This window comes from Bos indicus, chromosome 5 (assembly GCF_029378745.1).
Source record: "Bos indicus isolate NIAB-ARS_2022 breed Sahiwal x Tharparkar chromosome 5, NIAB-ARS_B.indTharparkar_mat_pri_1.0, whole genome shotgun sequence".
NCBI lineage: Eukaryota > Metazoa > Chordata > Mammalia > Artiodactyla > Bovidae > Bos > Bos indicus.
In genome coordinates this window covers 108911736-108934659 of record NC_091764.1, presented here as the reverse complement: position 1 = coordinate 108934659, position 22924 = coordinate 108911736, and the positions used below count along the sequence as shown (strand labels likewise).

At 50.1% G+C, this 22924-nt stretch overlaps 1 protein-coding gene and 1 long non-coding RNA gene across 21 annotated transcripts in view; one reads left to right on the top strand and one right to left on the bottom strand.

Annotated features, from left to right (window-relative positions):
• The window catches only part of CACNA1C (calcium voltage-gated channel subunit alpha1 C), a 395857-nt gene extending 391814 nt beyond the window's left edge, over positions 1-4043 (bottom strand). For 16 of the 18 annotated variants that reach the window (XM_070790345.1, XM_070790333.1, XM_070790346.1 and 13 more), the window contains exon 1: positions 3411-4042. In XM_070790345.1, coding sequence (XP_070646446.1) covers positions 3411-3459 — 49 coding nt within the window. In that variant the 5' untranslated portion in view covers positions 3460-4042. Of the gene's footprint in view, positions 1-3410 lie in introns of all 18 variants that reach the window. The other 2 variants (XM_070790347.1, XM_070790344.1) reach the window with 1 other exon arrangement.
• LOC109559779 (uncharacterized) lies at positions 1757-21022 on the top strand. 3 transcript variants are annotated; one of them, XR_011566808.1, is made up of 8 exons: positions 1757-2053; positions 9861-10141; positions 12132-12598; positions 13494-13598; positions 13878-14013; positions 14814-14886; positions 20111-20267; positions 20526-21022. It is a non-coding gene; the product is annotated as an uncharacterized lncRNA (long non-coding RNA). The 3 variants fall into 3 exon arrangements; XR_011566809.1 differs by lacking the exon at positions 9861-10141; XR_011566810.1 differs by lacking the exon at positions 20111-20267.
• The last annotated feature ends 1902 nt before the right edge of the window (positions 21023-22924 follow it).

Genomic DNA, 22924 nt, shown 5'->3' with positions numbered 1-22924 from the left:
GCCCCCCACCACAGGTGCCCCTCCTGACGCCCAGACCCTGGAGCGCCACCTCCTGGAAGAGGCAGGAAGCACAGCCCCTCTGGTCTGGGGGCTGCTTTCATCCCCCCAGGGTCAAGGCTGTACTAGGAGGTGGGGGACACAAAGATCAGCAGGCCCTCAGACCCTGACCCGGGATGCCCCTGGGTCTCCTTCTGCATCCGGCTTACACCCAGAAGAACCCACCTCAGGCAGTTCTAAGTCACAGAGAAAACTGAAGAAAGAGTCCCAAGTCATTTCCAAGACTCATGGGCCAATGGCTCACCATCTCCTGTACCTGTAGCATCAACCTGTAGAGGACCGCTCGCCCAACGTGAGGCACAGGTGTGCAACGGTACAGGGACTACATCACCAGTCTTCCTGTCTGCCATGTACCAGGTCCCCAGAGGGCATTAGGCTCTTGTGTAATCTATTTAAAATAGCTCTTCTTTATTCAGTGAGTGTGTGTGTGTGTGTGTGTGTGCATGCGTGCACATTTAAATACTGTTAGTATGTGCTCCGTGGAAATAATGAATAATTGATTCTTGTAACAGATTCGATTGTCTAGTATTCTGATACACTGGAAAGTGTCTGAGTGGTACTAGGGACAGTATTTGGAAACTTAAAAGCCCTTTTCTCCGGGTTCCTCCACACAGAACCTGAGAAAGAGAAGCTAATGTCACCCCTTCTTCAACCTGCACAAGCTGGGGTGCAGGTAACAATGCCCTCCAACCCCTGACCGTGATTACTATCACTTTATTACGATGAGGACTGTCCTGCCGCATCGGTAAGTCCCACTTTGAAAAGAAAAGCACGGTGTGTCTTCCACTCCCAGAACACGCCTCCCCCTCTGCCTCGTCTCCAGCAGATAAGGGACATTCTGATGTTTTATTTGTTAAATGGTTGACTATTAAGAAACTCATTTGCTAGCTGGAGCCTGCAATGGAAAATCAGCCCAGAAAAGTGGGAGGCTGGCGAGCGACCAGAGCAGATGGGAGATGGAGGTGAGGGGAGGCCCACGAGCCCCTTCCAGTATGGACGTGGAGTCGGGGGCCAGCCCTCGGGGTACCTGCGGGCTATTCAAACGTGCTGACCCTCTTCTCCACACCCTGACTGCCCCCCCACCACATACACAGCACTGCAAACCAGGGCGAAAGGGCCCATGCACTAAACGATGGGAAGAGGAGGGTGTAACCCCCAGCCCTGGCAACTTCTCCGGCCCTCCACTCTGGCTGTCACCACCCACCCGACGTCATCATCCGCTCCTCCAGCCTCTCAGGTCCTGAAACCCTGACCCCGGGCATGTTCCATCGCCCCGTTATTTCTGAAGCCACAGCCAGCCCTTCCTGGCAGACGCTCCTGCTCCTCCAGGTCTGCCCCTCCTCCTCACCTCCTGCCCCAGGAAGACCCCGGCAATGCCAAGGATGGGGTGGGTGGGAGGGAGAAGACAGCAGGAAGACGGGGGTCCTGGTGCTCTCACACCTGAGAACCACGTCCAGGAAAGGAGGCAAAACTGCTCCGAGAATTATATAATCACTGCGGCTTCAAGGGAGAGGACTGGGATCCAGGTTGCCATAGCGTTTGTGGCGTGTGGCTGGGAAGGCAGCGCGCCCGGCCACGCGCCCTGCTGCCCGCCCCTCCATCTTCCTCGCAGACCTCACAGGGCCTCGGCTCCTACTTTGAATGTCTGCTCCCCGCAGACGGGAGGGGAGGAGGCGCTGGGGGATGGGGGGGTGCAAAAGGAAGAAGAAAAAGGGCCAAAAAGGATTTGTCCTGCACAGAAAGGGGGCCCTAGGAACTGCTGAGGATTATCGCCACGTGAATAACAATCATGACTACAGGTCACTGCCATTGTGGGTGACAGCCAGGACGTGGCCACTGGGCGCTCCGCTTCAAGGCTGCCTGGACTGAGCCGGGAGCCCCGAGGGCAGAAACCTACCCACCTCCGCTCTTCACAGACATCATCCTTTCTTTTGTGTCGCTCCCGCCTCCCTCTGAATCCGTCCAGGACTCCATCAGGAGGGGCACAGCGGAACAGGTGAGGGGTGGGACAGGGGACAGGGCTGCCCTCCTGACGAGAAAGCCATGGCTCACCCTAGAACCCATGGCCCTTGACACAATCGTTTCCACCAAAAGAGGCCACAGTCTCCCCACGGCCACCCAAGCTGGAGATCAGTTTCAGGTTGGACTGAGCCCAGGGAAGCTGCCCGGCAGCCTCTGGCTCCAAAAGGGTAGGGACTCTGCCAGCTAAGAGTGAGGCTGGGGGCCAAAGGAGGGATGAGGCTGGAAAGGAGAGACACGGAGACAAAAACCACCAGGCTGTCCTCACAGGAGCACCTGATGTGCCCAGGAAGTAGCAGGACCAACAGCGACAGGTACTGAGAAGGAAGAGGTTGGAAGGAAGCATGTAAATAGGGAGGCTTGGGAAACTGGGAGAGGCGAGGCAGAGCCTGCACCCAGAGGCAGAGGAAGCCACAGGGGAGGCCCAGCCGAAGCTGGAGGCGGCCACACTCCAGCAAGACCGGCCCTCTCCGCTCCATCTTGACCTTAATTGCTGAGCAGTGCCAAAAAATAATAACTTGTTAATATGGGCGGGGGGTGAGGGAGAAAGTTTCCAGGAAGCGGGGAGTTGCCTGAAAGCCTTCCCCCCTTCGCAGGGGGAGCGGCTGACACTTGATGCCAAGGATGGAGACGCTGGAAAACACTGGGCGACAGTGTACAGCCGCGTGAGCTCGGCACACCCTTTATTATTGCCTTAAAACATGAGAAAGCAGGGCCCACACACCGCCCGATTTCTAACCCCCGCTGACATCCTCAGGTGCTAGCCCGCATGTGGGTGCGAGTAAGAACACACGGGGCGTGGGCGCGCGGGGTCAGTGGCTGCAGAGAGGTGGGAGGGTGTAGGTGAGCCGAGAAGAGGGATACAGGGAGAGGGAAAGAGGGGGAGAAGGAAAGGGAGAGGCGCCGAGACTCACAGCCGTCTCTCGGCCCCCACCCGCCCCCTGGAGCGCGCTGCCCTGGCCGGGGCGCGGGGCCCGGGCGCCGGGCAGCGGGCGGGGGCGCCGGCCGGCCTGGTGCGGGGCGCGCGCGCGCGCGCGCTCCCAGCCGCGCCCGGGCGAGGCGAGGACCCCGGCCCGCTGGGCTGGGGCGTCGCCGGCCGGGCAGTCGGGCTCCCCGGGCGAGCGCGAGACAGCGAGGCCGGAGCAGACACTTGGGAACTTTTCCCCTCGCCCAGAATTTCTCCGGACGCGCGGCTCGGGGGGCCCGCGGGCGCCGGCGGGGGAGGGGCAGGGATTTTCCGCTCGGTTCGGCCCGGGTCCCGCGGGCCCCCGGCCGCTCCGGGAGAAGGACGCGCGGGCGAGGCCGGCGGGCGCGGCGGCGGGGTCCAGCCTTACCTTGGTGGTTCTCCTCCGGAATGTACATCCTCGTGTTTTCATTGACCATGGACCAAGAATCGTGTGAGCAGGAGAAGAAGCCACGAAGAGGAGGAAATGTCAAACACCCCCGAGCGGGTCTGCCCTGATCCCTGCTCCCGGCCGGCGGTTCTCGTGCAGAATCGAGGAAGCCGTGGGTCTGCAGCAGCTCTTCTTTACCTCTGACGATTACCTGATCCCCATCATTGCATCAAACACCAGAAACCGTTCCTTTCCACTCCTGCCTCCTTCAGCGGGGCTGTAACGCATCCTCAGCACATCCGGGCCCCTTTCAAGAATTCAGCGCCGCACCTCTGGCGGCCACAGCATTTGAGAAAATAAATCGGGAGGCAGAGCGAGAGGAGGCGGAAGGGGAGAGGGGTGCGCGGACCCCAGAGCAGGGGGAGGGCCCGCCGGCCGCCGGCCCGAACCGTCTCCGCCCGCTCTCGGCGCGTCTTCCCCGGCCCGGCTCAGCTTTCTCTGCCCGAAGGTCCGGCGAGTCCCGAGGGCGAGGAGGCAGGAAGGCGCCGCCGCTCCGGGCCGCGCCGCGCGCCGCTCTGGCAGGAGCTGTTTCTGCAGAGGCGGCGAGAGGGAGCCGCGGGCAGGAGCGCGGAGCGCGGCGCTCACCCCGCGGCCCGCCGCCCCGCCCGCCCGCCCGGCGCGCCCCAGGCGGACGCGCTGAACGCTTCCAGATGTGGCGGCGGCGCGCGGGGCCGGGCGCACGGCGCGGGGCGCACGGCGCGGGGCGCGCGGAGCCGACTCGAGCCCGGCTAGAGCCCCAGCTCGCCCGATCGCCCGCGCCTCGGCCCACATGCCGTCCAGACACACCCCTCGCGCCCCGCCCCAGCCCCCACGTCCTGCGCGGGCGCCAAGGCGGCGAGGCCTCGGGCGCGCAATTCTAGGAGGGGCTGCCATCAGCCCACCTAGAGTCTCGGCGGGTCAGGCCACTGAGCAAGAGGAGCCGCGATGCCAAGGCTCTGTTTGATCGATTAGGACCAGGGTGGTTGCACGAGTGGCGTGGAGAGGCGAGGATGGGGAGAGACAGGGCAGGGAGAGAGGGCCCGAGGGGCGGAGCCTCCAGGCGAGGCAGCGGTGCCCAGATGTCTGAGCAGATTAATAGGCCGGGGTTTCTTAATTCCTCCGAGGCACCGGAGCACGTGTGCTACTCGAGATCCTTACCTTCTTCTCTTAATTATTTCTGCCACTCCGGCGGGAATCCACGGAGCGCTTTCCTTCCGGAGCGGCGGACCTTTCTCCCCGTCCTCAGGCAGCCACGGAAGGTCCATGGCACCCCCTGCAGGCCCGGGCTCCTGACAGTGGGCTGCCTGGGCCCTGGCAGGGGCGCCTACAGCTCCCACTTGGGAAAACGCCCAGTTTCCTACTCTCAGACCCTCACTCCCCAGCCGCCCTTCTCCCCGCGGGGGGAGCCCATCCATCTCCCGTGTCCGTGGTCTGACAAGATTTGTGTGTCCAGCCCAGACCCGTCTTACTGAATACAAGGCTACACGGCCAACTCAGTCTCCGCTCGGGCATCTCAAAACCCAACAGATCCAATGTGGAATTCCTTGTTTTCTGTGCAAAACCTGCTCCTCAACAGGCTCCCCTTCTCTCAGTTGATGGGCCCAAAGATCTGGAGTGGTTCTTGATTGCTTTCTCTCATCCGGCCCTTCGGGAAATCCCAAAGACTCTTGAATGTGACCACTTCTCAGTGTCCCCGCAGCAACCCCAGCCTGAGCTCCTGCAGAGGGTCTGTCCCCCTTTGAAGCCCTCCTCTCCTTGGGTATCTTCTCAAAACAGCACCTAAAGGGTCCCGTGTCAGCACCTCTCTGTGCAACCACACCTACCTCTACCCCCGCCCCTGCCCCCGAGCAGGGGCTCCCTGTTCACTTAGTAAAATCCAGGCCCTCAGGGCAGCCTCTAGGGACCCGCGGCCGGTGAGTCCAGGCGCCCTCACTGCCTCTTTGGCGTCCCTGTTCCAGCCTCACCCCCTCCGCTCTGCGCCCCCAGGCTCTGCAGGACACCCCTCCTTCTCCTTCTCACTCACACACCCCCGGAGCCCTTTGCTCTAGCTGCCTGCCCTGCTTGCAACCCCCGCGTCAGCTATCTACCTGATGAACCCCCTCATCTTCTTCAAGACTTTGCTCAAATCGCACTTTCTCAGTGAGGTTCACCCTGACCACCCCACTTAGTAGAGCGGATCCGCGGATGGATCTATATGGTTCATCGAGTCCGCGCCTGTGGAGCTGCGAATACGGAACGCCAAAATGCAATCGCAGATACCTGGAACAGCCAAACACCTTTTTGTAAAAGGAGCTTGAGAACCCACGTATTTCAGCATACACAGAGGTCCTGGAGTCAATCTCCCACTGCACCTAGCAGCCCCTCCAGAGCCCTCAATCTCCCCTTCCTCCACTTTTAATTTTTTTCTTTAAACCATGTGTAACATACCATATAGTCTACTTATTCATTTATTGCATGGTTTATTGACTGTTTCCCCCACTAAAATTAAATCCAGTGAGGGCAGGCAACTCTGTGCTCTTTGCATGTCAGTTTATCTCAAGTGTACAGAACGATGTCTGGCAGAGGGTAGTTAACTTAATAAAAGTGTGGAAAGAGTCCCTAAGAGGCCACCACAGTATTCACCCAAATGCCTTTGCAGGCACCCGGATTCGTGTCTGAATCCTCACCAGTTCAGCCCCATTCCTTGGGCCACGGGTCTGGGCCCCAGCTTACAATGCCAAGGCCCCTGTGAGAGGTATTAAGCTCTATCCATCTTCTTCTTTCTACTGTGAACAGTGGTCTAGATTTGGTTGGTTAGGAGAGAAATCTGGCAACTTTACCATTCTGGCGTGTTCACACTCAGTTTTTAAGCTAAGAGAGAAAAATCAGAAACGACACAAATCTGAAGATCCCTTCCATTTAGCTTTAGAGTGCACCACCAGAGGCTGTGCTTCAGAAGCCCGTGCACCTGTTTATTTGTTTGAACTAATACTAAAATTGTTTTGCACCCCTCTACACATTGCAGTACAGACATAATGACAACATCGGACAGTGCTTAGTGGGCTGGGCTGTGACAAGTGTTCCATCACGTTATTTCCTTTCATCCTCAGTGCAAGGATAACGCTGATGCTACTGTTGTGAGTGCCATCCCCATTTTACAGATATGGAAACTGAGGCTTAGCGACTGTGTGTCCAGAGTCATCCAGTTGGTAAACTGTGGAGCCTGGACTTAGCCCAGGAGGATCTGACTCCAAACACATGGTGATACCGTGATTCTACGCTCAAAAGGGATGCCCAAGGGTGACCTTGGGCGGGACAGGGCTCGGGGCAGTCTAAAGTGACAGTAAAATGATTGCTTAAAATGATTAAAAGACACTTGCTTCTTGGGAGAAAAGCTATGACAAACCTAGACAGCTTATTAAAAAGCAGAGACATTACTTTGCCTACAAAGGTCCATATAGTCAAAGGTATGGTTTTTCCAGTAGTCATGTATGGATATGAGAGTTGGACCATAAGAAAGGCTGAGCACAAAGAAGAATTGATGCTTTCAAACTGTGGCACTGGAGAAGACTCTTGAGCATCTCTTGAACAGCAAGGAGATCAAACCAGTCAATCCTAAAGGAAATCAACCCTGATATTCATTGGAAGGACTGATTCTGAAGCTGAAGCTCCAATACTTTGGCCACCTGATGCGAAGAGCTGACTCATTAGAAAAGGCCCTGATGCTGGGAAAAATAGAAGGCAGGAGGAGAAGCAGGTGACAGAGGATGAGATGGTTCGATGGCATCATCAACACAGTGGGCATGAGTTTGAGCAAACTTGGGGAGATAGTGAAGGACTGGGAAGCCTGGCATGCTGCAGTTCATGGGGTGGCAAAGAGTCAGATACTAATGAGTGACTAAACAACAACACAGTAGCTAGAAGATGAGAATTAAAGATGAAAACCTATCTTTGGGTTTCAGAATAAATGATAACCCACTCACTCTGTGAACTCTTTTTTTTAATTTGTTTATTATTTATTTTTATTTATCTTCATTGTTGCCTGTGGGGTCACAAAGAATCAGACATGACGTAGCGACTGAGCAACCACAACAAAATGATTGCAAAAATGCCTTAGGGGGTTCACAGGGAGCTGGGTAACTGAGAGCTGGTGCCCCGTGTCAGGGGCACTGGCAGGATTTACAGCCAGGCTTTTCTCCAGGTAGGCGCCATGTAAATCTAGCAAGTAAATATTACCTTCATGCCTCTCCAGTTTCGTTTTTCACTTCTCTTTTCAGCTGTGAAACATGTTCTTTGCCTTCCAGAAAAAGGTACTTTCTAAATATTTGGTCTTGCAACGAGCACCCATATCTCAGCTTCTCACTTTGGAACACAGCCCTGGGTGCTCCCTTTCCAGGGAACAGATTCTCAATGTGACAAACAGAAGCCATCCTGAATTCCTACTGGGGTTTGGGAGGTGGTGGGAGCCGAGAAGGGATCTTTCTGTCTTTCGTGACCTGACTGTACTCTCTGGTGAGGCTCTTGCCTCTGCTCTCCTGGGTGGGTGCTACAGAGAAGCACTCTTCTGGTGTGGTGTATGGTGTAGCATCTGGATGCGAAGGTGCCTTTTCTCCAGCCCTCTTCCCACTACATCTTAAATGTCTTCAGAAAGAGAACTGTGTTCATTTTTCTTTGTGTGAGTCTAATGCTTGGTGTACAGGGACACTCACTGTATGTTGAGTGCATGATTCATTCTGGAAAAGATTCCTTAAAGTGATCACAAAATTTTTTTTTGGAAGCAATTAAGAGTGCACTGAATTTGTTAATTACAATACATTTGTAAGAGTGAAAAACTTGAAAACAATCTAAATACCCAGCGTAAAAGGTTGGTTAGATGAAAATAGTAAGAGATTATTGTAGCAGCCACTATTGAAAACAGTACACTGTGCGCTCAGTCACGTCCAACTCTTTGTGATCCTGTGGACTGTAGCCCATCAGGCTCCTCTGTCCATGGGATTTTCCAGGCAAGAATACTGGAGTGGGTTGCCATTTCCTACTCCAGGGGATCTTCCCAACCTAGGGATCAAACCTGCATCTCTTGCATCTCCTGCATTGGCAGGCAGATTCTTTACCACTGTGCCACCTGGGAAGCCTGGAAAACAGTATGGAGGTTCCCAAAACACTAAAAATAGAGTTACCATATGATCCAGCAGTCCAACTCCTGGGCATATATCCAGAAAGGATGAAAACTCTAATTCAAATGGTACATGCACCCCAGTGTTCAAAGCAGCACTGTTTGTAATAGCCAAGACATGGAAGAAAACTAAACGTCCACCAACAGCATGGATAAGGAAGATGTGGTGTATTTATGTACTTTACACAATGGAATATTACTTGCCCGTAAAAAAGAATGAGATAAAGGCATTTGCAGTGATGTGGATGGACCGAGAAACTGTCCTACTTAGTGAAGTAAGTCAGACAGAGAAGGAGAAATACCATATAATAGCACTTACATGTGGAAGCTTAAAAAGGGTACAAATGAACTTATTTACAAAACAGAAATAGAGTCACAGCCTGAGAGAACAAACTTATGGTTACCAGGGGCAAGGAGGGAAGAGAGAAATTGGGAGGTTGAGACAGACACATATACCCTATCATATACAAAACAGGTAACTAATAAGGACCTACTGCATAGCACAGGTAGCTATAGGCAATATCCTGTCATAAACCATAAATGGAAAAGAACAGGAAAAAGAATAGATACGTACATATATATGTACATAATGAAATCACTTTCTGTACCCCTGAAACTAACACAGTATTGTGAATTAACTATAGTTCAAGTTTTTTAAAAAAGATTTTTAGTCATTTGCTCCTCAGAACAATCCTATGAGGGGAGCACCATTACTCCTGTTTTACAGACTACTGTGGAGAAGGAAACGGCAACCCACTCCAGTGTTCTTGCCTGGAGAATCCCAGGGATGGCAGAGCCTGGTGGGCTGCCGTCTATGGGGTCGCGCAGAGTCGGACATGCCTGACGCGACTTAGCAGCGGCGGCAGCAGTGGATATGGAGAGCTGGCTGTGCTGTGTTATATGAGGGTCACTTCACAACTGATGAGTGCTGGAAAACCTGTGATTTGAACCCAGCCGTCTGTCCTCAGAGTCTCTGCTGTCACCTGCCTCGTGGATAAACCAGGGAGCACCCATACAGAGATGTGAACCACAACAAGGAATTATACTAGCGACATGGACAAAGACTATTTACACTGTAAGAAAACAGCCTATGAAATGTTATGTGTGTTATGATTCCAGTTTTCTTCTAAGGGCAAGTATGCATTTGAACTAGGAAAAAGGCTAAAAAGTGTTCATCCTGAAATGTTGACAGTAACTTTCTTTGGGAGGTGGGATGACTGGTATGTTTCTCTTCTCTTTTCTTCCTGTCTGGCCCACAGCTTCGGAAGCCAGACCGCTGGGCAGAACCACACCCCCACTAGCCCCCTGCAGCCAGGAACACCTCTGAGGAGTCAGCCTGGATTAACCCTCCCCTCAAAGCCCCACGGGTCCCTTCCCGTCATCTCCCTCTGTCCACCCTGACCACCTCTCAGCACTAAATGCTGCCGCCACCTCCTGCAGAAATAACCTGTCCAGCATCTTTGCCCAAATGCTCACCCTCCAAGGCGATGACTTATAGTGTCAGTCATTCTGTGCAGAGGAGAGAGGCCAGGAGCTCCAGGTAACAGTTACCTTCTGGGAATATGTTTCAGTCTTTAATTTCCAACCCACAGCATTGTCTGTGTGTAAGTATTTAGAGGGGTGGGCATTTCAGACCAGGCAAAGGTGATAGGCAAATAATATGGTCCTCCTTCCTTGTGCCCTCTAAACCTCTTCACCTCCATGAAGGACCACATAGGACCATGTAGGGCCATTCTTCCTCAGAGGCTAGACTGGAACCTGATTTTACAGCCATGTTGTCTGTACACATTGCATTGAATGAAAATGCTCCTGGCAACTCAGCCCCATCTCAGCCCTAAGGGGAGGCCAGAGTGTTTGGAGGTGAAGGGACTCAGCCCTCATCCACAGCATCCTCACATCACAGGGAGAACAACAGGGAGGACAGGCCTACCCTTGTGATCTCCAGCGACTCAACCCCAAGACAGAAAGCGGCAGGTTGGTGGCCGGCCTGCCCCTGGGACTGACCCTCCACATCTGGGTCTCATTCTGCATCAGCAGGACACCAGTCCAGGCCAAGGCACACAGCCAGCTGGGACTCTGCCTTGAAAAACCAGGTAATGGGGCCCCATGGCCTACAGCTTTTTGCAAAGAGAAGCTAATCCAAGAAAGCAGATTAAGGTTTGAAATTATTTTCTTAGCTTCTCATCAAGGCCCCCAGGGAAGTCAGTTTCCTGTCGGTGATCTGCTGACTCCAGAAGAAACCCCACAGACCCCTTCACCCCCAGCTGCCCACTTCTGAGGGGCTTAAAGGCCACCATGGACACAGGTTCCCACACATGTTAGTGTCTCGTGTCGCACTAAGTCACTTCAGTCGTGTCTGACTCTTTTCAACCCCATGGACTGTAGCCCACCAGGCTCCTCTGTCCATGGGATTCTCCAGGCAATAATACTGGAGAGGGTTGCCATTTCCTTCTCCAGGGAATCTTCCAGACCAGAGATTGAACCTGCATTTCTAAAGTCTCCTGTGTTGGCAGCCTGGTACTTTACCACTAGTACCACCTGGGAAGTTAGTGTCTTAAGGCTGCCAAAAACTGACAGCTTGCTGGGTGGTTTAAGATGACAGACATGTTTCTGTCTTTCAGTTTTGGAGGCTAAAAGTCTCAAATCCGGCAGGGTCACGAATATGAAAACAGGCCACACAGATAGGAATCTCTCCAAATATTTACATCCTCAGGAAGGAAACCCAAATGCCCTCAGACTGATCCCACTAGATACTAGATCTGGCTTAGTCACTGTCTCTGGGAAGCTGTGGGAAGGTGATTCTCCAAGCCGCGGGGGCGGAGGCGTTATAACTGATCCCCACCACTCTCACAGAAGTTCAGTGCCCCATCACACACCTGAGGCAGGCAGAGCTGAGTCCGGGGGCTTACACGGCACACAGAAAGGATGCCTCCTGGGAGGCAAGCATCATTAACTTACCAAATCACTTCCATTCAACAGCCGGGTGGAGCCGGTGCAACCAAGAACCTGGCGGCTTTCACTCACGGCAGGGCACTCCCAACCATCTCCTCACATGACCCTGTAGAATCAGCGCTACCCTAGGGAGGTCTTGGGTCACCATCATCCTTGAGGACCAACGGCATTCCTTCACAGTTTACCAGTTTTGCCATATTGCCATATTTCATACCAGATTAACATTTTCTGCCCCTCTCATGTTCAGTCCTGTTTCTATAGTCATTGTTTGCATTGAATAGAACTTCATTATTTCATTATTAATCACCAAACCTTGGTGATCAATTTTTTCCCCAAATTGACTAATGCTGCTTATCAAGTGACACCTATATAAACTTTTACTGCAGTTTAGTCCCAAAGATACTCTGTTTTCCTCCACTCTGACCACATGGAAACATTCATTTCTCTCCTGTATCTGGACACACTATTCAGCTGGTTCTGACCAAAAGTACCTGAGTAGAGGGATGTGTCCCTTGCAGGCTGAGATCATGAGAAGCCTATGGTAATGCCCCTTTGTTCTCTTCTGCCCTGAAATCCAGATGGACTTGCTGCGAGATAAAGAAGAAAGCACTGGCTGTGAAGGAGAGCCTTGGCACTGACCCCATCTGGACATGTAGCACGAGAGGCAAGTAAGCTTTTATTATATGAATCCCCCCAAATCTGGAAGTCTCTGCTGATGCATACCATTGCCTGTCCTGACTAGCAGACTGACAGAAGTCAACAACTCTGTGTGTGACCTACGGGTGATCAGAAATGTGCCAAGTTCCAATCAGTTGAATCGGTTTCCATTCCAATCATCATAAAAATCAGTCAATGGTTCTAATTCATAAGAGGGAAGGTTGTAACCATAATGACTTTGTGATGGGGGAATATTGAGAGCATCTATAATTTATGTAGCATATCACTGTTTTTATTTGTTTCAGATATATCAATGACAGTATCAATTTTGACTGATTTTACAGACAAAACACCTCCAAACTCATTTTCTTCTTTAAGCCTGCTGAAGGTACAGGTGTATTTATGCCTATATTTATATTGACAAACTGATGAAAACTATTCTTATGTGGGTGAATCAGTACACACTGACACTTCCCCAAGTGGGCTCCAAGTGTTTGCAGTGGTTTATGGCATCTTCAAATGTGTTTGAGGAACCCACGTGGTTTTGGATGGGTCTTAATGGAATCAGTTTCCAGACCCTCAGATTTCCTATGTGCTCAACCTTAACACTGGACAAAGGACAACCTGGGGCAGAGGTTGTCCTTTCTTTTCTGACCCTTCTCAGCCACCCCTTCCCCCACTACAGAGGAGAGACACACCTGTCACCCCACTGACCCCCTCCATCCTTCCAGGTCCATGTGCCTGTGATGTGACTCCCTCCAGGCACCAAAGACAGAGACATTTGAAACACTCATGTCTATCTAGAAAGTCTCCTTTAATCAGGCCCCACACCCCACTAGTCACCCACCTCTTTAAGAGATACATTTCTGATACTATTTAAATTGTATATTGATAGCTACTTTTAAAGCTCATCATATAATTATGTTGTTTTACTCAATTTTTGTTGTTGTTTAGTTGCTAAGTCACATCTGACTCTGTGACCCCATGGACTATATAGCCTACCAGGCTCCTCTGTCCACGGGGATTCTCCAGGCAAGAATACTGGAGTGAGTTGCCGTTTCTTCTTGCAGAGGATCTTCCCAACTCAGAGACTGAACCTGTGTTTCCTGCATTGGCAGGCAGATTCTTACCACTTGAGCCACTAGGGAAGCCCTTGCTCAATTGTACACTAATAATATTTGCAGTAAGAGTTCAACCTGGAAGAAATCTGTGGCACTGAGCCTTATAGTCACAGGAACGTTATTTTAATTTAAATATAATTTATATATCTCTTTTTCTGGCAGGGTAGTATGATCAATGAAAGACTTTCAAGCACAAAATTATCTTGCATCAGGGTGAAGCTTTACGGAAGAAATGGAATGGAACTATGTTTCCAAGGAGAAAAAGAAGTGATGTGAAATCTTTGTTTTCTTTCTTTTTTTTAAAAAAAAAAAGAGCTTTTATATATTTCTGAATGGATAATAGAAGGTTTCAAATAGCTCGGTGTTTATATTCCACTGGAAACTTTTTAAAGAATGATGCAACAATTTTATTTTACTTTTAACTGTCAAGAGTTACAAAGCACTAGAAATTGCATCATTTACAACCATTTAAACTTATCATGAAAATATGGGGATGTCAACTTGAAATGTATGATGAGACACATAATTTTTCAAAACTCTTTTCAGAGGCTATGCGAGCAAAATGGTGTGGAGACTCTGGAATTGGCACAGTTCGAGGTCCAGGGAGGCCCGAGCTGGCCTGGCCTCTGAGGCTGTATGTATACGGAATGACAGTGGGCTTCTGGCAGCAAGCATGTGCCAGGTAAGTATATGTGTGGGCAACATGTAAAAAGCCCTGGTTCCCCTTCTCATTCTACCTTCCACTCCCAACATGATCTTGAAGGACCTACTTCTCTTCCTGAAGTTTTTATGCTGAGCTTCTTGGAGAAAAGAAAGCAGTGTCACGTGGTCACAATATCCCAGAAACTATAGTGGCTCTAGTGGTAGAGAACCCGCCTGCCAGTATAGGAGACATAACAGATTCAGAATCGATCCCTGGGTGGGGAAGATCCCCTGGAGGAGGTCATGGCAACCCACTCCAGTATTCTTGCCTGGAGAATCCCATGGACAGAGGAGCCCAGCAGGTTAACATAGACAAGGTTGCAAAGGGTTAGACATGACGGAAGTGACTTAGCACACACTCATGTGGCCCTGGGGGCTTCCCACGTGGCTCAGTGGTAAAGAACCTGCCTGCCAATGCTGGAGAAGCCAGTTTGATCCCTGGGTTGGGAAGATCCCCTGGAGAAGGAAATGGAAACCCACTCCAGTATTCTTGCCTGGGAAATCCTATGGACAGAGGAGCCTGAAGGGCTACAGTCCATAGGGTGGCAAAGAGTCAGACACAACTTAGCGACTGAACAACAATTACCTGGCCCTGAAAATACTCCTGAGGGATCTTTCTGACCTCTGATTATTTGTACTTCACTTCAAGACAGAATCGTCCCATTTGTCAGTGTGGTTTCCATTGGGAAAGTTAAACAGAACAGACTCTGGGACTTCACTGCCTGTATTTGCTCTTTCAATGATTGGAGATTGAATTTTCTCCTTCTCTCCATTCTGCAGTCCAGCTGGGCCTCATGGGGGGAACCTGAACCTGTCACGTTCTCGGTCACCGTCTTGGAGCCATGATGGTCAGGTATGGGAATGAACTCTGGGTTCAAAGCCTGCATCTGCTCATGCCCAGCTGTGCGACTTTGGCCAGGTATCTCCTGGCCTTTGACTATCAGCCATGGTGTCAGTCTCAGACACCAACTGACAAACTCCCCAGGAGAGGGGTCTGAGCATAAGAGAAGCATCGTTAGTATGGAAATGTGACATGAGGGACTTCCCTGCGGGGTCCAGTGGCTGAGACTCTGTGCTCCCAATGCAGGGGTCCCAGGTTCAATCCCTGTTTGGGGAACTGGATCCCACCGGCCACAACTACCACCCAGGACAGCCAAATAAATAAATATTTTTTAAAAAGAAAAGAAAATGTGCAGAGAATAGACATATAGACACAGCAGGGTATCTACTACTGGGAAGGTGGGATTTTACATCATCTGTGACCCTCTGTAGCAGCAGTACCCATGCTTGGCCCAACCTAAACATCATCAACCACAATTCCAGCCCTCTTCTTTTTGTCTTATTTCCCACTTCGGAAAAACAGAATGGTTGGCCTCCATCTTTTGCATAAGAGCCTATTATCTGTTTGAAGCAATTCTTCAGAAAGTCGAGAGCACTCAGAGTCTCCACATCACCCAGCCCACACCAGACCTTGAGAACCATCCCTGCAATAAAATTTCAGTAATTTTATCTAAGAAACCATTTTCTGCTGGAAAATTTCCCATGAAACCCTGAAAGCAAATCCCAGAGGGGTAGGAGTTGGATTAGCTAAATTGTTTGCTGTCAAGTCTATGCATTTAGCGAAGGTCTTGGTGAGATGGATTGTTCGGCAAACTCCCTTTCCAGGGATTCATCACCGTCACTCCCATTTGGTGAGTGCGAGGCTAAAGCATTCCCATCGTACGTTGTCAATAAATGCCCACATTATGAATGATTTAAAAAAAAAAAAACAGTTTTATGGTCCAACCTTCTCACGGCTAAGGTCCTGGGTGAGCCTCCACTAGGCTGGGCAGCTGCGTTTGGGGAGCAAAATGTTGAATGAAGAGGGGACGACTTGAAAGAAAAATCTAGTGCTGTTGTACTTTCAACAAAGTGGCCAAGCAGACAGATGGGTCTCTGCCTTCCTCTAGCTCTTTGCATAAACCCTACCCCGCAAGACGCATCTCTCAATACACACTGGAATTCATGGCCCACAAGATGTCTCGTGGGATGCAAGGCCAGTAATCCCCTGGCCCAGCACAGGAATGCTCCCTGCTACCCATGGGGCCCTGTGGTCCAAAATGACCCCTCATCTCTTCTCTCCTTCCTCCTGGTTTCCAACCTCCACGTGTGGCCCCTCTCTGGTATCCTTGGGCTCCTGTTAGTCTCAAAGCCACCTGCTCAGCTGGGTGAGGCCCCCACTCTGTCCCCCATAGAGCTTTATGGTCCTCTGTCTTGAAGCACCAGTTATACTACTTATTTTAAAAATATTTTTATTTGTTTATTTGTGCCACGTCTTAGCTGTGGCATGTGGGATCTAGTTCCCTGACCAGGAATCGAACCTGGTTCCCCTGTATTGGAAACACAGCCACTGGGCCACCAGGGAAGTCCTTATACCGCTTAGTACTGTTTGTTTATTGGTCATTTCTTTACCTCCCATCTCTTCGAGTGGACTTTGAGCATCTCAGGGGTGAGAACCATATTCTACTTGCCTTGAAATTTCCTGTTCCTAGAATAGTGTGTGTGTGAGTGTGTTAGTCACTCAGTTGTGTCTAACTCTGCGACCCCCTGGACTGTAGCCCACCAGACGCTTCTGTCCACAGAATTCTCTAGGCAAGAACACTGGAGTGGGTCGCCATGCCCTCCTCCAGGAAATCTTCCCAACACAGGGATCAAACTAGTGTCTCTTATGTCTCCTGCATTGGCAGGGGCATCTTTACCACTGGTGCCACCTGGGAAGCCCTATTTAGGGGCTACTTAACTTAAAAGACCCTCTTTGGGGGCTGCGTCTCTTTGTGAAAGGTTTGCCTCTTATTTTTCTAGTAAGAGGCCCACGTTATGTGTGAGGGACTAATTCTGGCCCACAGACCATCCCGCACAGTGTCTGCCTTTTGCAATTTCCTATCTACACACACTGTGTTTCTTTACATAAGATGTGTAATCCCTGCCTTTACCCATGTCCCGTCTGTAATACCTGGATTTATCTGTTTGCCCTCCCTAGCATCTGTCTCTTACAAGCTCTAGTTGACAAAATTCACATTTAGGGATTTTGTCTCCGAAAACACCTGGGCCTGGGACAGTCAGGAACTGGACCTCTGGGAAGTGACTTGAATAGCAAGAAAAAGGAGACACTCCACGCAGGCCAGATCTGACCCTATGATGAGGGGAAGGAAAAGGATGGTTGAAGACCTATGAGTATTCCTTACAAGTCAAACACTAGCCCCCCACCCAAACACAGGTCCAGCTATCTCCTACAATAGTTCTGGTATCACATCTCAACAATTCTCCTTTTTTATGTGCTTGGCTTATCACAAACCCTCCAAAATCCACAGCTTATTTTTAAATCTGAACTCTGTGTCTTAAGTGGCTGAGAATTCCAAAATAACACAGATAAGAAAAAAGTGTCTGTGATGCAGAGCTGAGAACCGGGTGTCTGCGAGCAATGTTGAAGACTTCGGGGTCTGAGGAGTGTCAGGGGTCACCCTTCCGGGAGGGGCCAGCCTGCCATGGTGTAAGATTAAAAGTCTGCCCACAGAGTGTGCGATGAGTATATAAGGAAGCCAGCCTGTCCCCCAGACACCCAGGGCCCCACCTGTTGACCCAGGGACTCAGTCTCTAGGAGCAGAGACATAATCCTTAGGTAAGGCCGTGATTCAAGCGTCCTGTTTCTCAGCAGCGTATCCTTGCAAGAAAGAACTCTTCCAGCTTCGAGGTCACTAATACATTAAAGGGGATGCTCTGCTCAGGTCTCTCTTCTCCTGCAAGGAAGTGGGACCCCATCAGGGAGGAGTGCTCTGCCCTTTCTCTCCCCTCTGGGGGGCCTGAAGCCATTTCTGGTGCACCAACAACTATTTTGTTGTTTTCCTTTGTTTTGTTTTGCTTTTTAGGGCAATTTTAGTTCAGTCACTCAGTCATGTCTAACTCTTTGTGACCCCATGGACTGCAGCACGCCAGGCTTCCTTGTCTATCACCAACTCCCGGAGCTTGCTCAAACCATCTCCATCGAGTCAGTGATGCCATCTAACCATCTCATCCTCTGTTGTCCCCTTTTCCTCCTGCCTACAATCTTTCCCAGCATCAGGGTCTTTTCCAGTGAGTCGGCTCTTCGAATCAGGTGGCCAAAGTATTGGAGCTTCAGCATCAGTTCTTCCAATGAATATTCAGGACTGATTTCCTTTAGGATTGACTGGTTGGATCTCCTTGCAGTCCAAGGGACTCTCAAGAGTCTTCTTCAACACCACATTTCAAAAGCATCAATTCTTTGGTGCTCAGCTTTCTTTATAGTTCAACTCTCACATCCTACGTGACTACTGGAAAAATCACAGCTTTGACTAGATGGAATTTTGTTGGCAAAGTAATGTCTCTGCTTTTTAATATGCTGTCTAGGTTGGTCATAACTTTTCTTCCAAGGAGCAAGAATCTTTTAATTTCATGGCTGCAGTCACCATCTGCAGTGATTTTGGAACCCCCAAAAATAAAGTCTGTCACTGTTTCCATTGTTTCCCCATCTATTTGCCATGAAGTGATGGGACCAGATGCCATGATCTTCGTTTTCTGAATGTTGAGTTTTAAGCCAACTTTTTCACTCTCCTCTTTCACTTTCTTCAAGAGGCTCTTTAGTTCCTCTTCACTTTCTGCCATAAGGGTGGTGTCATCTGCATATCTGAGGTTATTGATATTTCTCCCAGCAATCTTGATTCCAGCTTGTGCTTCTTCCAGCCCAGCGTTTCTCATGATGGACTCTGCATATAAGTTAAATAAGCAGGGTGACAATATACAGCCTTGACATACTCCTTTTCCTATTTGGAACCAGTCTGTTGTTCCATGTCCAGTTCTAACTGTTGCTTCTTGACCTACATACAGATTTCTCAGGAGGCAGGTCAGGTGGTCTGGTATTCCCATCTCTTTAAGAATTTTCCACAGTTTGTTGTGATCCATACAGATAAAGGCTTTGGCATAGTCAATAAAGCCGAAGTAGATGCTTTTCTGAAACTCTCTCACTTTTTCAATGCTCCAACTGATGTTGGCAATTTGATCTCTGCTTCCTCTGCCTTTTCTAAAACCAGCCTGAACATCTGGAAGTTCATAGTTTACGTACTGTTGAAGCCTGGCTCGGAGAATTTTGAGCATTACTTTACTAGTGAGTGAGATGAGTGCAATTGTGTGGTAGTTTGACTGTTCTTTGGCATTCCCTTTCTTTGGGATTGGAATGAAAAGTGACCTTTTCCAGTCCTGTGGCCACTGATGAGTTTTCCAAATTTGCTGGCATACTGAGTGCAGCACTTTCACAGCATCATCTTTTAGGATTTGAAATAGCTCAACTGAAATTCCATTATCTCCACTAGCTTTGTTCATAGTGATGCCTCCTAAGGCCCACTCGACTTTGCATTCCAGGATGTCTGGCTCTAAGTGAGTGATCACGCCATCATGATTATCTGGGTCATGAAGATCTTTTTTGTACAGTTCTTCTGTGTATTCTTGCCACCTCTTCTTAATATCTTCTGCTTCTGTTAGGTCCCTACCATTTCTGTCCTTTATCGAGCCCATCTTTGCATGAAATGTTTCCTTGGTACCTCTAATTTTTCTTGAAGAGATCTCTGGTCTTTCCCATTCTATGGTTTTCCTCTATTTCTTTGCATTGATCACTGAGGAAGCCTTTCTTATCTCTCCTTGCTATGCTTTGGAACTCTGCATTCAAATGGGTATATCTTTCCTTTTCTCCTTTCCCTTTAGCATCTCTTTTTTTTTCTCAGCTGTTTGTAAGACCTCCTCAGACAGCCATTTTGCCCTTTTGCATTTTTTTTCTTGCATTTCATTTCTTGATCACCGCCCCCTGTGCAATGTCATGAACCTCCATCCATAGTTCTTCAGGCACTCTGTCTATCAGATCTAATCCCTTCAATCTATTTGTCACTTCCATTGTATAATCCTAAGGGATTTGATTTAGGTCATACCTGAATGGTCTAGTGGTTTTCTCTACTTTCTTCAATTTAAGTCTGAATCTGGCAATGAGGAATATTACCCAGCCATTAAAAAGAATGAACTAATGTCATTTGCAGCAACACGGAAGGACCTAGAGAGTGGTATACCGAGAGAAGCAATATCACGTGACATCCTTTACGTGTGGAATCTAAGAAGAAATGATACAAATGAACTTACAAAACAGAAACAGATTCACAGACTTCAAGAATGAGCTTATGGTTGCCAGCGGGAAGGGTGAGGGGAAGGGATAGTAGGGAGTGTGGGATGGACATGTACGCACTGCTATATTTAAGATGGATCACCAACAAGGACCTACTGTACCACACGGGGGACTCCACTTAGTGCCCTTTGGTAGCCCACATGGGCGCGGGGTTTGGGGGGGAATCAGTCCATGTATATGATGCCTGAGTTCCTTTGCTGTTCACCTGAAACTATCACAGTATGTTAATCAGCTATTGTTATTTATTCATTAAATCATGTCTGACTCTTTAGGCATCCCAGGGACCGTAGCCCACCAGGCTCCTCTGTCCAAGGGACTTTCCAGGCAAAATACTAGAATGGATTGCCAATTCCTTCTCCAGGGGATGGTCTCAACCCAGGGATCGAACTCACATCTCCTGCGTTACTGGCATTACATCCTGCATTACAGAATTTTTAACATTGAGCCACCAGGGAAGCCCTAATCAGCTATACAAAATAATACAAAATAAAATCACAATACAAAATAAAAAGGTTTAAAAAAAAAAAAAGAATAAGCTGGGTCTGAAGTGACTTAGCAGCAGCAGCAGCATACACTCTAACTCCCAGCTAACTAGGGCGTCATCATTCAAGAATGGCTGTGGGCAGACGGGAAATCCAGGGTCATGTTGGATGATCCAAGTACAGAAAGACTCCGATCCCACACTCACATGTGCAGAAGATTAACATTCCTTGCATGCCTGCCCAACAAGGAATTCTTTATTTCCATCTCCTTTAGGGGCTTGCAGAGGTAGAGCATCCCAGTGAAGGGCAGGTTAATCTGTCCCAGGACGCGATCCAGGTGAGGCGGATGCTGGAGAGCGTGGCTGGGGAAACCCCGCCTGGCCTCTGGGGAGCCATGCTGCCAACTGCCTCTACAGTGAGGTGCCAAAGGCCGGCCTGGAGCTGGCTCCTGGGGACACACATACCAAAGGCAGCAGACGAGGATGAGTTTTAAAAACTGGGGAATAAGTGCACTTTGTCTTCAGTATCATCTTGCTTCTTCTGTGGAGACTTTGTCTCTGGTCCTGGAAAATGTCCCTCAGCAGGTCCCCAAGTCTTCACCCCACCCTGCTGTCTGCAGAGCGAGGGACCACTGTGGCCCTTCTCGGGTCACTACTGACTTCTGTGAAAACGCCTCCCTGGGGCACTGGCCGTAAAGGTAGCGAAGGGTGGGGAGCCCCCCACAAGGACCCTCCTCCGGGGGTCACCTTCTCAGCTGTCAGGAGCTGGAGGCTGAGGCAACACCCACAGAATGGACCGTCCCTTCTCTGTGTGACTTTGAAAGGTCCAGCTCTGAGGGATTGAGGCTACCTGGCCCTTCCTCCTCCCCAGGGTCCCACTCGTTATCACAAGGAAAGATACTGTTATCATGTTATCCTTCATTATCACGAGAGAAAGATGGCTTTCCAGACTGGGTCTCTGCGGCATCACTTCAAATTCCAGCTCCAAGCTCACCATGAGACAAAGCATGATTATTTCCATGGGATACTGAATGGCTGGGACACCTAGGCAGCACTTTTAATGTGAGTAGTCACAGCTCTTAGAGGTGGAGGAGTCCTTGGGAATCACCCCCAGTCAACCCCCACATTTACTAATAAAGGAAATAAACCTCAGAGAAGAAGAGTGTTCGGATAGAGCAGGTGATTCCCAAGGCAGCAAGATTAAGAATAGAACTTCCCTTCCCCAGAAGCAGGGGACCGACAGCATCTGCCCTCAGGAACAAGACAAGTCACCACAAAAGGGTTTTAGATGTGGTGTCAAGGAGACCTCGATGGTAATAAAGATTATTAAATACTAGAACAGACAGCCACGGGGATTGTGAAATCATCCTCCCTGGAGATCTTTTAAAATAGGACAGTTAACCATCTGTCTGAGATGGTTTAAGTACAGCCCTGCCTTGGAGGTAGGAACATGGTGGATGACACCCCCCATCACATTTGGGGTTCTGTGATCACACCTGGATGTAGGTGCACCCTGTGGACCCAGGGAGGTCTGGGCTGCCCCCCAGGATTTGGATGCTGGAGCTGCCCAGAAGGTGGGAGGGGCAGTGCACTCTGTGGATGAGCGGGGATGGGGGCTGCTCGGAGGAGGCTTTGTGGGGGCTTCTGGGGAAGAAGCAGCTGCAAGAACCAGAGACATCTATATCCCAGGACTCCTCCCCAGCCTCCAGCCCCTTCTAATGCCCACCCCCCAGCCACTCCCTGCCATGCAAGTCCAGTGGTCTGCAGCCCAAGCCAGTGGAGCCAAGGGACCCCAAGAAGCACACAAGGAATGCAGCAGCCCTGCTTTGTTCCCAAGAGACAAAGCATAAAACACCAGGGATGAAAGAACAGTCTCCCTATTTCTTTTTAAATATCCAGTATGGTTCTGGACTTGTGAGAATTCTGGGGGGAATGGCTCCTGTTCAGGACTCCAGTGGGGAATTCTGGAGCAGCAGGAGCCTCCTGGCCAAAGTCAGACCAGCCCTGCTGGGCACTCAGTCCTTCTGTGCCACTGGGGGGGCTGGCACCTGAGCTGCACAATGGGGCTATGGAGCCTTGGGTCCAAGCACCCAGGGCTCCCCCATGGGCTGTCTCTTTTACCCTTTCTCCTCACCAGTTCCTGAGTATCCCCTTTTCTGAGAAGCTAGGCTGGGCATCTCCTAGCACCCT